At 42.0% G+C, this 16,299-nt stretch overlaps 1 protein-coding gene across 5 annotated transcripts in view; it reads left to right on the top strand.

Moving 5' to 3' along the window:
• The window catches only part of LOC143298220 (phosphatidylinositol-binding clathrin assembly protein LAP-like), a 42,667-nt gene that overhangs the window by 19,360 nt on the left and 7,008 nt on the right, over window positions 1-16,299 (top strand). For 4 of the 5 annotated variants that reach the window (XM_076611019.1, XM_076611018.1, XM_076611016.1 and 1 more), the window contains 6 exons: window positions 2,906-3,000; window positions 3,875-3,995; window positions 5,496-5,769; window positions 7,370-7,438; window positions 9,364-9,414; window positions 15,359-15,530. In XM_076611019.1, the coding sequence (XP_076467134.1) occupies window positions 2,906-3,000; window positions 3,875-3,995; window positions 5,496-5,769; window positions 7,370-7,438; window positions 9,364-9,414; window positions 15,359-15,530 (782 nt within the window). The remainder of the gene's footprint in view (window positions 1-2,905; window positions 3,001-3,874; window positions 3,996-5,495; window positions 5,770-7,369; window positions 7,439-9,363; window positions 9,415-15,358; window positions 15,531-16,299) is intronic. The other variant, XM_076611017.1, reaches the window with a different exon arrangement.

Raw genomic sequence — 16,299 nt, 5'->3', positions numbered from 1 at the left:
ACGGAACTGGTGATACAGATATTCTGCTCAGTCCCAAATCTTGTGTGTGTGTGTTTGACAGTGGAACATGAACATTGTATTGTATCATGTAATATGAACAGACATGTCAGCTTTTGACAGGAGTTATTGTGCTTTGACACAGTCTGTGTCGACAGGCCCGATGTTGTGGTGGGATGAGTACATGGAACTGGCAGATGGCTAGTGTGAAGGCCTCAGCAGTTATTTTTAACAGTCTATCAGCTTTGGTCAATTTCAGGTTGTTTTTGTCTGCAGATTTGGTGATGATTGAATAGATTTGAATGAGTTAGAGTTGTTTCAAGGTTGTGTGAGCATTGCTTGCAGGAAATCTTGATGCATGTGTTTGTGTGTGCGTGTGTGTTTGTGTGTAGCAGTCATTGTTTAAGTTCCTTTTGATGCTGCCAGTCTATCCTGGTGGATCTTTTCTTACACTAAAATAAGATTGAGCAGGAGACAGCAAACAGAATGGGGAAATGACCGAAATCAGAGTTATGTCCAGGGAGAGAGAGAGAGAGAGGAAAAAAAAACAGATTTTACTGCCACTGGTCTCTTATTGTTCGGTTTGAACTGAGTCACACAGTGGTTTGAGTGTCAAGGACTGGTGCTGAAGTGGAGAGTGTGTGTGTGTGTGTGTGTGTGTGTGTGTGTGCGCGCGCGCGCTTTGGGGGGAGGAATCTGCACTCACTCAGTACCCCAGAATTTTTATAGTGTCAGAAAGGGATGATTTATCATATATTTTTGAGGACACAATAAGATTTTTGAATCTTGAGTCTTGACTGCATGTCTTTGTGTTCTGAACTTGTCTGTCTGTCTGACCACACTTGTTTCTGGATTCTACAGTTTGTGTATCATAATAGTCTTACTTCATGATACATCCTCAAACATGTTAACATTTCCTGTGTACAGCGTTGTTTATGTTATCTATGTACCATATTTAAGTCATGATTAATGATGATCAGATGCTGTTGGAATGTTGCCTGTTGTGTAGAAACATACAACAGTCAGTGACTCCCATCTTAAAGCATGGCATGATCACATTTGATATATCAGTCTCGGGCATGATGTCTTTTCCATTAAATTGATTTACGTTTAAGGCCATGTGCCTGGGAAGCTTATGTACTCAGATACATTGACCTTGGCACTGGCCATATACCTGTGATTTGTGTGTGTATGTGTTGTTTTTGTTGTTTTTTTCCCCTAGAATAAGGTCAGAACTTGGGTAGATTGATAATGTATTGACAGACACATCAGTCAGCTATTAGTCTTGAGTTTTTTCTCCAGCCTTATTTTGTGAATAAGGTTTTGTGGTTTGTGTGAGCCATGTTCAGGTTGCATACATGACTGAGAGAGATGACTTACCAGCCATTGTGTTCATTCTTTTAAGCAGCTTCAGGTATTACAAGAAAAGGTTTTTGTGAAATTTTGTTTTGTAGAATAATGTAAACTGCATGGTTGGATTGAAATGAACTAGATGAAACAAGGGATATGGCCCTGGGCATTTGCTGCAAAGAATACAAATGTATATGGTCAGCACAGTGACTAGTTTTCCTGTACTGGCTGGACAAGCAAGTGATAGAAACACACACTCAGCGAAAGATAAAGCACAACATTCACAGCATATGTTCTGTTTGGAAAATGAAGGGATAATGTTTTTCATCATTTATCAAGATTCGACAAAAGTCTACATTGCAGCAGAGATTAGAAAGGGGACATGACACTCACAAGCCACAAAACAGAGGAAGCAGCAACACTTACTCCTCCTCTGCCTCCACTCCCTTTGTTTTGTATGAGTGTGCTCAGAAGACGGACACTTCAACCAAAAAATGATGGAAGGTATCTTCAAACAATATTCACTTTATTTAAATTCCACAGATGTGATGTACATTGATCAGTTATTAATATTGGGTGTTTTCATTCATTGTGTGCGTGTCCAGTTAGAGGAAGACCCCAGGTCTGAACATGTTGCTGTGATATAAATCTGTGTTGTTATTTTCATGATTGATGTGTATGGTATCCCACTGTTATCTTGAGGATTGTGTTTGACAAAGTAGAATGTCATCTGCTAAAGAAGTTAGGATTTTATTGTGTTATACAGGGAGGTTTGGTAGTTTTCATGCCACAGAAAAGGTGGTGGTGGTTTGTGCAGTGAAGGATCTCCCAGTGCACTTTACCCATGCTTTGCTGCCTTCATTGCCCCCCCTCCCCCCCGCCTTGGACATATAGCTGCACTTCGTGTGTGGGTGTGAGAGAGAGAGAGAGAGTGTGTGTGTGTGTGTGTGGAGAGTATTTGTTCGTACTGTGATTATGTGGAGGAGTCAGTGTTTCAAGCCACAAAGAAACATCTCTGTCAAAAACCAGTGGTCTGAAATGTGGCCACACACAAACACACACACACACACACACACACACACACACACACACACACACACACACAAATGCACTTTGTCTTTGTAAAATTGATATAATTTGAAATTGTACATGGTATGTTTTCATTTGATTATAGTTACTTTGAATGTGGATCAAGTATCAAATTTGTGTGCTTGTTAATACTGAATGAATGAAATTTCTCATTGAAATCAAATAGCTATAGTTCTTACTCTTCAGTCTCTGTCAGTATACGTACATCTCTGTAACATACAACCACTTTTTTTTTTAATTATTGCATTGAAATAGTTATATGTACCTTATATTGTCAAAGGTATACTCACTTTTCCTGTGTCATTCAATAAGACTTCAGGCACGCATACACACACTCAGACAGACATAAATCATTTTATGTGTATGACCGTTTTGTTTGTTTACCCTGCCATATAGGCAGCTGTACTCCATTTTCGGAGAGAGAAGTGTTGAGAGGAACAACGACAATGTGCGGGTGTGGTGTGTGCAGGCACCGGCCAGTCTGTTGGAGGCCTTGGAGCAGCACCTGGCTTCCTTGGAGGGAAGGAAAGGGGCCTCCGCCACCACCTACACCAGCGCCACCAAGTGAGTGACTTTGCTTCTCAAAGAAAATGCTTTGAGGTGCGATGCCAGCTTCTGTGAATTTTTCAAATTTCATTGCGGCTGGTCGCAGTTTTGCTCTTATGTTATGCCAATGTTGTAATTGTTCGACTCGTTCTTGTTTAAGTTACCTAAGGTAAAAATGTTTGCTTTTTTGTTATAAATGGTAAGAAAACGTTTGCTTTTTTGTTATAAGGTGGTTATTGGTTTGGCGATGCACATGGTGTTCTGAGTGGCGGGTAAGGTTAGTGAGTGAGGTTACTAGTTTCAGGTAATTAACTCATTGAGCCCTGCATCTGAGCATTGCTCTGGGGTCAAAGTTTGTCCCATTCGAACGGTGTTCATGTTCCTGCATACACATTATCTGCAAGGAAAGGGAAGTGTCCTGTCCTAATTTTGAGGAAAAAACAGTATATGATTAAAAATCTGTCTTTTCTCCGGCATCAATATGACATGGAAACTTGCTGAGGCTGTAAACTCCTCAGTGCTGAATGTGTTCAGCTGTGCCAAAGCCAGTCATGTGTGTGCCTACATCAAATGGTGTTGAGCGGACAGGTCAGTTGAAACAAAACAGAACTGGACTTTTCCTTGCAGGTAAACAATAACTTGTATGTATGCTATGTAGTCAGACATTTATTATGCAGATGCGACTGGTGGTCTTTTGTGTTCCCAAAAGATTTCCAAATTGTTCCTTAAAAGATTTCAGAGGGGTTGAGAGAGACGGCGAAAGGCAAGGATACAGATTCACTGCAGCAGATGAGGTTTGTTGTTCAGATTAGCGAGGATGATGTGAATGCCACAGTTCAGCTGTTTAAGAGTGGAGGTTGGTGGTGTTTGAGGTAGGGGTGTGTTGTTCCAGACCTGCAGGCTTTTCCTCGGCCCTGAACACCATCAGCACCAACAGCACTGCCCTCAACATCTCTGAGGCAGAGAAGAAGAAAATCCTTGAAGAGGAAAGTCGACAGTTACAGCAGCTGAAGGTAGGTACAGGTATGGTGGGGGATGCGCGCGCATGCGTACGTGCATGCGTGTGTGTGTGCTTGCTTGCTTGTCTGTGTGTGTGTGTGTGTGTGTGTGTGTGTGTGTGAATGTGTGTGCATTTGTGTGTGTGTGTTAGGGGTGGGGGGTTAGGCGTATAAGCAACAGAAATGTATATGATTTGTTTTTAAGTTATAATGCCCTGGATCCTTTATGTAGAGCATAGCAAGCCAGAAGTACTGTATGTGTGTGTTTCAAGTGTAGAGATAATACTGTGTCCTTTCATTCCAAGGCATCTGTGACAGCCATCAGCCATAGTAGTAGTACTGGGACTCTCAGTTTCTGGTTAACTTCTGGACTTTGACCCACCGTTGTGTGTTCGTTGACTCCCAACCGTTGACTCCCAACTGATGTGTGTATGTTGACTCCAACTGATGTGTGTATGTTGACTCCAACTGATGTGTGTACGTTGAACCCAACTGTTGTGTGTACATTAATCCCCCAACTGTTGTGTGTAAGTTGAACTCAACTGGTGTGTGTACATTTACCCTGCAACTGTTGTGTGCAAACCCCAACTGTTGTGTGTACATTTACCCTGAAACTGTTGTGTGCATTTTGACCCCAACTGTTGTGTGTACGTTTACACTGCAACTGTTGTGTACACGTTAACCCCAACTGTTGTGTGTACGTTAACATGTTGTGTGTACATTTACCCTGCAACTTTTGTTAGTTCGTTTTCCCCTCACCTGCTGTGTGTATGTTGAACCCAACTGTTGTATGTTGAACCCAACTGTTGTATGTACATTGAACCCCCAACTGTTGTGTGTAAGTTGAAATCAACTGGTGTGTGTACATGTACCCTGCAACTGTTTTGTGTACATTTACCCTGCAACTGTTGTGTGTACATTAACCCCAACTGTTTGTGTAAATTTACCCTGCAACTGATGTGTGTACATTGACCCCCCAACTGATGTGTGTACTGTGATCCCCCAACTGTTGTGTGTATGGTGACCCTCCAAGTGTTGTGTGTATGGTGACCCTCCAAGTGTTGTGTGTATGGTGACCCTCCAAGTGTTGTGTGTACATTGAACCTACCAACTGTTGTGTGTATGGTGACCCTCCAACTGTTGTGTGTATGGTGACCCTCCAAGTGTTGTGTGTGCATTGAACCTACCAACTGTTGTGTGTATGGTGACCCTCCAACTGTTGTGTGTATGGTGACCCTCCAAGTGTTGTGTGTACATTGAACCTACCAACTGTTGTGTGTACATTTACCTCCCACCTGTTCTGTGTACATTTACCCCCCAAGTGTTGAGTATATGTCTAACATAAGTGATGCGTGTGCGTTGACCCAAACTGTTGTGTGTACATTAACCCTAACACTAAACATAAGTGTTGTGTGTATGTTGATTGTACCCACCTGTTGTGTGTACATTTACCCTGCAAGTTTTGTGTGTACTTTGATCCCTCCCCTCCCTCCAACTGTTGCATGTTGGTTCCAGGAGCAGCGGCTGAAGGAGCTGAACGCCTCAGGTGGGGCGGCTACCCCCCAGGTGTCGCAGAGCTCCCCAACAGCTGTCAGCCCCACGGGGGCCCGGCCCAGCGACGACCTGCTAGCCCTCAACAGCAACCCCTTTGCCGACAATATGCAGTCGGTGATGGCCGGGGCCTACAGCACTGCCCCCCCGGCCCCCTCCGCTGCTGTCGTTGCTCCCAACCCCTTTGGGGCGGCCTCCTTCCAGCAGCCCATGCAGCACTCCAACGGCGTGTCCACTGGTAAACTCTGTCACACACACACTGACAAGTGCACATGCACAAGCATAGACGCACGCACACACTTACACTCACACAGATATGTGCACACACACCCATAAACAGTGCACCCCATGCTACCCTGTCTGCTGTTGTTCCCAACTCCACTGGCAAACTCACACACACACTCACACAAGTGCTCATGTATGCACACACACGCATGCACGCACGCACGCTTGCTCAGATATATGCACACACACCCATATGCAGTGTTTCCCCTCCTTCCCCCTCCGCTGTTGCACCCAACCCCTTTGGGGCTGCCTCTTTCCAGCCCATGCATTCCAGCGGCATGTCTACACACACACACACACACACACACACACAGTATCAGTATCAGCAGCTCAAGGAGGCATCTCTGCATTCGGTCAAATCCATATACAGTACACCACTTCTGCCAAGCAGATGCCTGACCAGCAGCGTAACCCAACGCGCTTAGTCAGGCCTTGAGAAAAAAAAACAAAAAAAAACCAACAAAAAAACAAACTACTACTACTATTTATAAGGCGCAAAACTTGATGAAGTCAACTCTAAACGCACAAAAAAACAAAACAACCCCCCCAAAAAACAAAACAAAACAATGATGATAATTAAGCAAATAAATGTAAAACATGCAGACACACATTCACACATACACACACACATGCATAACAGATATGCAACAAACATGCAGTCACAGATATGAAAGCACAGTCAAATACACAAACGTACATGAGCCCCAACACACACACACACACACACAATTACCCTGCAAACCCCCCCACGCCCCCCCTCCTCCACACACATTCATTTCTAGGCTACATATCGTAGCTCCCAACAACACACACTGATATAAGCATAAACACACACAAGTGCACATACGTATGCACACGTGCACACATGCGGCCTGTTGACTGGTAAACACATGCCACTGCACACTGTGGGGAAAGTGGCGGGAGGAAGGAGAGGTTTGTAAGGGGTGTAGATGTCTAGATAGGGGTGGGGAAGGGGTGGCAGGTGTGGGTGATTTTCTATCTCACAGACACCACATGGTGTTGCTGGCTGTGTTAGCAGTCCATCCTTGTATCTTCTTCATGGATTTTTTTTGTTTTTTTTAAATAATTTTTTATTTTTTTATTCCTAGAAAAAAGCTTAACACTTTCAGAGTAAATGAAATGAGTGTTCTTTTGTTTTTACTATTGGGCTTCCATACACACCAAACCTAGTTGTTAGTTTAATAAAGATAGTGTTCTTTTATTTTCACTATTGGGCTTCTGTACAGACCAAACCAAGGTTTTTTTTCATGCTTGCCTTTTATCTTTTACTGCTTGATTTCAGTTTGTTGAGGATATTAGGAGTTGATAGCTGTTATTAGTGAGTCCAGTTGATACTGCAAAGGAAAAAAAAAAGAAACTAAGGAAACAGGTTTAGCAACACTCAAAGAGTGAAGAATTAATGTGTACGTGTGTTGTTTTTTTTAAACCTCAGTAACCATTTTTGTGGAAACAGACATATTGTGGATTTCCAGACTAGATGGTCAGCGTTGTTCAGTGTCTGATCTTTGAGTTCAGCGTTCTTGTGTTTACAGGGGCCACTGGGAACTTTACATCAGACGCTGACTTTGCAAGAGCTTTCAACAGCTCCTCAGCGTCATCAGGTATGTGTGTGGTGTCTTCTTTAGCGGGGATTTGTGTCAAGTGGGTTTTGGTGTTGTGTTGTAGTGTTGTAGTGTTGTAGTTTTCTGTGTTAGTGTGGAGCATGCATGTCATGGGTGTAGTGGCTTTTACTGGTTTATGAAACAATTGTTTGGGTGTAAAACTTAACACAGTTTTAGTGGTTTTCTTTATGTTCATTTTGTTGTTGGGCTTTATTGAAGCATGGAGACAGTTTTACTGATTTTGCCATCCACTAACTAAAAAAAACCCAAAAAAACCTGTTTTGTTTCTTTTGAATTATTTGTCATTAATTGTTACCTTTGGTTGATTTTTTAAAATGCTATTTACATTATGTATTTTTGGGGTGTGTGTATATTTGTTAAGATTTGATTATTAAGTATTTCAGAGGGTGCTTTGCGTAATATACGCATGAAGATACTTTATTTAACCCTGAGGTTATGGAGGGATTGGTGAAGGTGTTAAGGCAGGAGATGAAACGTCATACTTCTGTGGAAAGTGAACGTCACCGACTTCTTGTTATTGATCAGCTGACACAAACTGCTCGCACAGTCACAGAACTACTGTTACACAGGCTGTTGTGAATACATGATTGGTGGGCAGTTTGATGGAGTTTGAACAAGGCTTCTTGATTCCTCATGTTCACATATCAGCACTTTGGTTTTTTTTGTTCTTGTTTTGTTTGTGAGTGTTTGTCTTTATTAATAGCATGTTCATTGGTAACATTCAGGCATGATGGCATGTGTAAGTGTTGTGTTGCACTGTATCTCCCATTACCAGAAATATTTCAGCGGTAGCTAGTCGTGTCATGTAGCTTGTTGAAAAAGCCGGTCTGCATCCTTTGGTCTTTAGCTGTGGAAGTGCAGCATGTGAGGAACAAGGTCTTGCCTTGTGGCAGGACAACGGTGCTGAGTGCATTGTACCACTTCTTCTGAAATGATCAGACACTGGAAGGAGTTGCTTGGTGTTCTGTGGGATGGGGTGTGGACTCACACACACACTGACATGTAAACAACGATGCATTGGGGAATGCTGATTTGGGAGGGAGGGGGGGATTGGGGGGGGTGGGGTGGGGGGGGGGGGGGGCGGGGACCGGACCATGGCAGGGATTCCAGCTCCCATGTTCACCAGTGATCAGGGTTCAAGGCCCTGTTTCGGCATGGTGTTTTGCCTTTTAAGGCACTTTACTCTGACTTCCCTCGCTCCACCCTGTTGTGAATGGGTGCTTGAGTTCGGTTAGGGAAGGTTGAAATGGCTAAGGAGAGGATTGTGCCCCGCCTCCCTGTGCTGAGTCCCGGACACAGCGGATAGAATTCACTGGCCTCGTGGCCTAAAAGGTTGTGGGACTTGTAACTTTTTTAATTCAATGCTGTGTGTGGCATGGTGTGTTGTATGCTGTACAGTACAGAAAGGCATGGTTTATGTTGTATGCTGTACAGTACAGAAAGGCATGGTTTATGTTGTGTGCTGTACAGTACAGAAAGGCATGGTTTATGTTGTGTGCTGTACAGTACAGAAAGGCATGGTTTATGTTGTATGCTGTACAGTACAGAAAGGCATGGTTTATGTCGTATGCTGTGCAGTACAGAAAGGCATGGTTTATGTTGTATGCTGTACAGTACAGAAGGGCATGCTTGATGTTGTATGCCATACAGCACAGCAGAGCTTGGTTTATGTTGTATACTGAACAGTTACAAAAGGGCATGCTTTATGGTGTATGCTGTACAGCACAGAAGGGCATGCTTGATGTTGTATGCCGTACAGCACAGATGGCCATGGTTTATGTTGTATGCCGTACAGCACAGACAGGCATGTTTTATGGTGTATGCTGTACAGCACAGAAGGGCATGCTTGATGTGGGATGTTGTACAGTATGTGGGGCATGCTTGATGTGGTATGATGTGGGCAGGGATGACCTATGGCATGGCTCCTGTGCCTGCCAACCAGTCTTCAGCAGCAGGTACTCTTTGTTACACTCCCTGACGTGCAGTGGTCTATCTGGAACAGGGGTGCCACCTGCCTCCTTTACTCTAGTTTATGTCCATCCATCTGCCTGTCTTTCTCCCCCCATACTCAGTGCTTGCTTTTCCTGATCTGATGCTACAGGCATTGTGATGATAGTAGTCCTCTGCAGTTTGGATCTTTTTTGTCTAACAGCGTATTCCTTTAACGCTAACTGGCTTCTGCCTCTCGTTTCCTTGTGCTTTTTTTTCTCTTTGTTTTTCTCTCTTTGGATTGTATCTCTGTCTCTGTCTGTCTCCATCATTCTCCCTCTTTCTCTCTCTCTCTCACACACACAGCCTCACACACACACACACACACACACACACACACACACACACACATGTAACATTTACGTTCCTCCAGCAGAAAATGCCTTTCATGTTCCCCTGACTGTCCAGTTACACATTTATGTGTTAAAAGCATTTGCTGTCATATACATAAAGCATTCACACGCATTTACACCCACACATTTAAGAAATGTTCACATTCATGAACTGAGTTTCCTCGATCACCTTCATCATATCACCTGCAGTTCCCTCAGCTTTTTCTCTGCTTTTACAAATCTGTGTCCTTTGTATCCATTGAACTATTCCTTTGTATTGAACTATCAGCCATGTCTTGTCTAATGGTTTGCATTCACTGCAGATTTCTGTTCAGCAGCAGCTTTTACAAAACAGTGATGTACTGATTTTTTTTAATAGTTTTTTTCATGAGATTTCTCTTTATAAAGTCATGTTCTATTGAAAACATACTATACCTGATGCTTACACTTTATAAAATCAGAATAATCAGAGAAAATATAAGAATGACACCGTTGTTTTGAAGTTTGTGTTACTGACTTTTGTGTCCCCCCAAGCCCCATGTTTTAGACCAGTTGGACCATAGAGAAATTATATTGTTGGCAGTGGACAACTGTTTGACTCAGGCTAGTTGATGTATCCTGGGGAAATGTCTTACAGTACTGTGAGTAGTTTTCTTGGTGGCTGTATTGCAGTGGTGATTGTGTGTTCATTAACCAGTGTTTCTGCCTTGTACCTGTTCTGTGTACATGTATGAATGTATCTGTTGGCTGGTGTGTTTTACACCGTTTCTCACTGAGACAGAGTTGGAGAAAGGTTAGAATCTATGGGATTGGTATAGAACATAGTGTGTGTGTGTGTGTGTGTGTGTGTGTGTGTGTGTGTGTGTGTGTGTGTGATAGAAAGAGAGAGAGAGAGAACAGTGGCAAAGGTTTGATTTGTTAGGTCTTCAGCCAAAACAAAGGAGTGGGCCACAAAAAAAAAAAGTCAAACAACAAATCACACAGTATGAACAATACATCCATATGCACACAGACACTTGCACATTCACTAACAGTAACAGAGACAGACATAGAGAGGGAGGGAGGGAAAGAGAGAGAGTGCAAGTGAAGTTGGTAACTGGCTTGTATGTGGTTTGTGTGTGTGTGCTTGCATGGTCAGGGGTGAGGAGGGGCTGAAGGCCTCCTTGGTGTACAGGGACAGTATCAATGTCCATGGAATGACTCCACCCCCCTACCCCTACTTACTCTTTCTGTCTGCTTCTGCCACAGGCAAAGGTGTGTGTACTTTCAGCTTCTTTGACCTGTGGGGGAAGGTGTGTACTAAATTCTTTCACTGACCTATAGGCGAAGGTGTGTATCATATGCTTTTACTGACCTATAGACAAAGGTGTGCATTATATGCTTTTACTTAGCTATAGACAGAGGTGTGTGTTGTGTAAAAGTTGTGTATAATGTACTGACGTTTTGGTGAAGGTGCGAAGTAGAATACTCACTGACCTGTCTGTGCACTGCCCTGTGGGGCTCTTTTAACCCTGTCCTTTCTTTTGCACCTTCATTTTTACTGTGCACTTCACCCACAGTGATGACGATTGCACACATTGATTCACAACAAAACAACCTGCAAGCAAAGGCAAAGCACATCCCCCACCAACAACACATACATGCTCACACACACACACGTATGCATGCATACACGCACACTGTGTGAAAAGAAAGTGAGAGTCTGTTATCACCTGGTCATAAGTATGAGAGAGAGAGAGTGAGAAAGAGAGAGAGATATGGATGGATGGATGGATGGATGGTTTTCTGTTTGTTGGCCATTGCCCCTCATGAAAGGGTGTCATAAGATGAATGTTTTAAGAAAAAAATAACTGTAAACAAAACATACTTTGTCCACAGAGAGAAAGAGAGGAAGTGAGACGGAGGGGGGGGGAACAATGTATGTTTCAGCCAGTATGTTCAGTTTTTCATCTTTTGAAGAACACTGAAACAGTCTTTGAACTAGTGGACAAGCTCCTTTTCCATTTCAGTTTATTCCTTTTTAATTTTTTTGTTAAACCAAATTAGACATTTTTAGATGTGAACAAGTCCATAAAATGTCTACATCTCAAGTGCTAAAAGACTAACTTCAACAGAGAAGATTTTGGTTAACTGGTTGATAAGTGATAAGTGGTTGAGTAATAACATGCAAGTTTCGGATGACATGCTTCCTGGCGTTATGTACAGGTTGAACTTTGAGGTACCATCACGTTTTCATTGACTGCACACACTGACTAATGCCACGGTATTCTTTATGGATGCCACAGGTGCTCCTTGGGTCAGCTGTACATGTTTTGTGTTTCTCAAAATAGCTTTATAATGAAAAGAAGGTCCCTGTTGCACATCAGGCTGCACCATCAAAACTCCACTTTTAGATGCAGTGTGTCAGTAAAAATGTCCCTGTTTTTTCATGGGACATGGTTTTTGTGTGACAGGGTGTCTGGGTTTTTTCTGTCTGTCTGTCTGTCTGTTTCATTTTTTGACTTTGGTTGAGGTGACTTTGGTTGAGGTTTCGTCAATTCATGACTTGTGTGTCTTGATAAAGTGATCTTGTGAGATCTTGTGAGTGATCTTTAGGTTGTCATTGTGTATGGATTCATGGTGAAATTCAGCACTGCATTGTTTCCTGCAGTCCTAGTTCACACAATCACTGGTGTATATATGCATGTCTGTCTAAACATACATCACAACATCCAGTCCATGATGAATGATGTTTTTGTTCTGTTTTATAGACTGTCATTTTTGTTCTGTTAATTAAAGACTGTCATTTCAAACATAACTTCAGTGAGAAAGATGGGCTCTTCCCCTTCAGTCATGGGAATTGTACTGAACAGTGAGAGTTTAGACATGACCATTGTACTGAACACTGAGAGTTTAGACATGACCATTGTACTGAACACTGAGAGTTTAGACATGACCATTGTACTGAACACTGAGAGTTTAGACATGACCATTGTACTGAACAGTGAGAGTTTAGACATGACCATTGTACTGAACACTGAGAGTTTAGACATGACCATTGTACTGAACAGTGAGAGTTTAGACATGACCATTGTACTGAACACAGAGAGGTTAGACATGACCATTGTACTGAACACTGAGAGTTTAGACATGGCCATTGTACTGAACACAGAGAGGTTAGACATGGCCATTGTACCCAACAGTGAGAGTTTAGACATGACCATTGTACTGAACACTGAGAGTTTAGACATGACCATTGTACTGAACAGTGAGAGTTTAGACATGACCATTGTACTGAACACAGAGAGTTTAGACATGACCATTGTACTGAACAGTGAGAGTTTAGACATGACCATTGTACTGAACAGTGAGAGTTTAGACATGACCATTGTACTGAACACTGAGAGTTTAGACATGTAACTTTCTTACAAGTATCATCACTTGAGGCGAGTCTGGTCAAAGCTGCAACATGATGCTGGTACAAGTCTGGTAGCAAGCTGAAGCTCCCAGAATTCAAGAAACTGAAAGTTGGATGATGAAAATTTATGTTGTTGGACTGATTTTTTAAGAGATGAGATCAAGAAAGATGATTCATAATACTGAACCAAAGCAACAGATGTTGAAAAAGTGAAGCAGTGAAAATAATACTAATAATGATAATGATAATGATAGTAGTAGTAATAATAATAATAATTATTATTATTATTATTCTTATTTTATTTAAATGACATCTTGCCTCATCCACATGTTTCATGAATCTGTTCTAGTTGGCTTCTTTCCTCTCTCTGGTCATTTGTGAATTGAATTATTTTTCCTTCTTCCTTTTGTGAGATTGTGTGTGTGTGTGTGTGTGTGTGTGTGTTTAATGTTTATTATAAAGTGCTTTGAACTCCTTTTAAGGGGAGAAAGCGCTCAACAAGTATCCGTTATTATCATTATTTCACACCCCCTGTTTATGAGTGTCTTTCTGTGTTGATTTTGCATCTGTATCTGTATCAGAGTGTGTTGGTTCCCCCCCTTCCACCCCACCACCATTCCTCCTCATTGATCTTTTCTCCCTTTTTCCCTGTTCCAAGTCCACAAATACTGAAACACACACAATGGAGCGTTGCATTAGTTTGGTAATAGATTCATTCCATATCAGTCTGAAATGCTTGCTTTTTTGTTTGATTGATAATTAGTTCTTTTTTTGTTGTTGTTTGTTGTTGTTGTTGTTATTTATTTAGGTGAGTTCATAATGTGTCTGAGGCCATAGCAGTTCCATAGGAGTGTGTGTGTGTGTGTGTGTGTGTGTGTGTGTATGTGTGTTTAAACATGTAACATTTATAAGCAATTCTAATGTTGGATATCAGGACCCTACTCCCTTTTCTTCCTCCCCCTGAATCTCCAAAAGAAACGAAGAAGAAAAAAAACAACTAAAGATAAACAACAATAAAAAAACAAAACCAAGTCAGAAATGGGGAAAGAAAGAGCTGAACACAACAGTACTGAAATTAAAGGACTAACGGGAATAAAAATGATAAACCCCAAACTTCTTCAAACATAATCACCTTTTGGGATTTGTGTATATATATATATATATGTGTGTGTGTGTGTGTGTGTGTGTGTGTGTGTTGCTAAAGATTGATTGATTCGCAGTTTTTTTTTAAAAGAAACAACTTTGTGTTCACTTCCCATGAGACAGCATTCATGGTTCGTTTATAAAGCCACAAAACAGACTGTTGTCCATGCCATAGGAAGGTAAAGATGCCCCCTGATGTGTCATCTGTGATCAGCACACGCATATGACAGTCATTACTGTTGGGGATTTCTTTCCTCAGCAACATTCAACACTAACTGAGAAAGCGACGAGGAAGTTTTTGATTAGTTCCTGTGTTCCTTAATTGTCCCCCCTTCTGAAAATGGAGTATGATCGCCTGCCTTTTTGGCAGGGGGTGAAAACGGCCATACATGTAAAAGCCCACTCACGTATACGAGTGAATGTGGGAGTCGCAGCACACGTGAAGTATCTTGACGGGGAAGTATCAAAGGTCATTGAGTGATTGGAAGTGGTGTGACCTCATTGACTTGACCTACTTAACTGATGACTTATTCCTGTGAGCTTGAGCATGGGGCCGTGTGAACTTCTTTGTTGTTACTGATGGATGTCTGACACTGTAGTATTGGAAGTCTGTATAGTTATCACTTTCTTGAAGTTGAAATGTTTGTGCTTAACTATTTTCCTGTACAGATTAGAGCAAACAGAATTAGTTATGGTTTTGATCATTAGTATTCTCATTATTATTATTGTTATTATCATCATCATTTCCTTCATAATTGTTAATAGCATATTTGATCAAAAATTGTGTGTGTGTGTGCTGGATTTGATGTGTTTGGTGAGGTGCACTGTGTGCATGTGTGTGTATGCGTCTGTGTGTGTATGAATGTGTCTGTGTGAGTGTGCTTGGTTTAATGTGTGAGTGCGCTGGGTTTAATGCTTTTAAGTGAGGTGTGTGTGTGTGTGTGTGTGTGTGTGTGTGTGTGTGTGCTCATGTATGCAGGGTTTGACGAGTTCAGTGAGATGCAAAATACATATACAAGCGTGTGCATGTGTGTGCAGGGTTTGACGCGTTTGGGGAGGTGCTGCAGCCGGTCAGTTCAGGGGGAGGTCTGCAGGGTGGGGGGCTGAGCAAGGCGGAAGAACCTAAGCTGCTGGCTTCCGACCTCGACACCTCCCTCGCCTCCCTCGCCTCCAACCTGAGCGTCGACTCCACTGCCAGCCAGGTCAAAAAGTAAGTGTTGGTTGTGTATGTGTGAACAGAACAGATGTGAGAACAGAACAGAGTGGAATAGAATGGAATGGAATAGAATAGAATGATTTTATTTGTTATGAAACCTTAAACACTGTTGTGACTGCCCCTGCCCCAGCCTTATCTGCCTGCAAGCCTGAGCTTATCTCTAAGAAAATCCCAAGAAAACCACTAGTTGTTGAAAAAAAAAATGACAGCCTGGTCTGCAGGCTCGAACGGAGCGCAGTCACCAAATTTTGTGTACTTGTTGGAAACAGGATGCTGGGTTTAGCTATGCTACTCTTAAATTTAGTTTTAATATCAGTTTGCAATTTTATTTTCAATTATTTATTATTATTTATTTTTACCAACATCTTGGATAAAAGAGATAATCATGAGCATGAGAAGAGCGTCAAACACTCCTCACCCTGCCATGTTCAGTCTCTTGATTTGTGCACGTGACAGAAGCAACTCTGGCACTGACACAGTATCTACACCTGTCTTCTTTATCGTTGTCGCTGATATTTTCTTTGGGTGAAAAAGTCAGCAGAGTTCCTGTTGGCAGAATCAAGATCAGGAAGATGAAGAATGTCCTCATTCAACAAAAAAAATGCTTTTGAGACTTTTTTTACATAAAAGTTTGACCAGATTGCATGCTAAGAACATTCTTTTTCCAACATGGAGCCGTGTTAGTAAGGGAAATTACCCTTCCTCCAAAAAATGTGTACACGTAAAGCAAACATGAGTTGTGCCTTATATTGCTCATACCAGT

This window comes from Babylonia areolata, chromosome 23 (assembly GCF_041734735.1).
Source record: "Babylonia areolata isolate BAREFJ2019XMU chromosome 23, ASM4173473v1, whole genome shotgun sequence".
NCBI lineage: Eukaryota > Metazoa > Mollusca > Gastropoda > Neogastropoda > Buccinidae > Babylonia > Babylonia areolata.
Note: the sequence above shows the minus strand (reverse complement) of the source record. Positions and strands in the feature narration are given on the sequence as shown.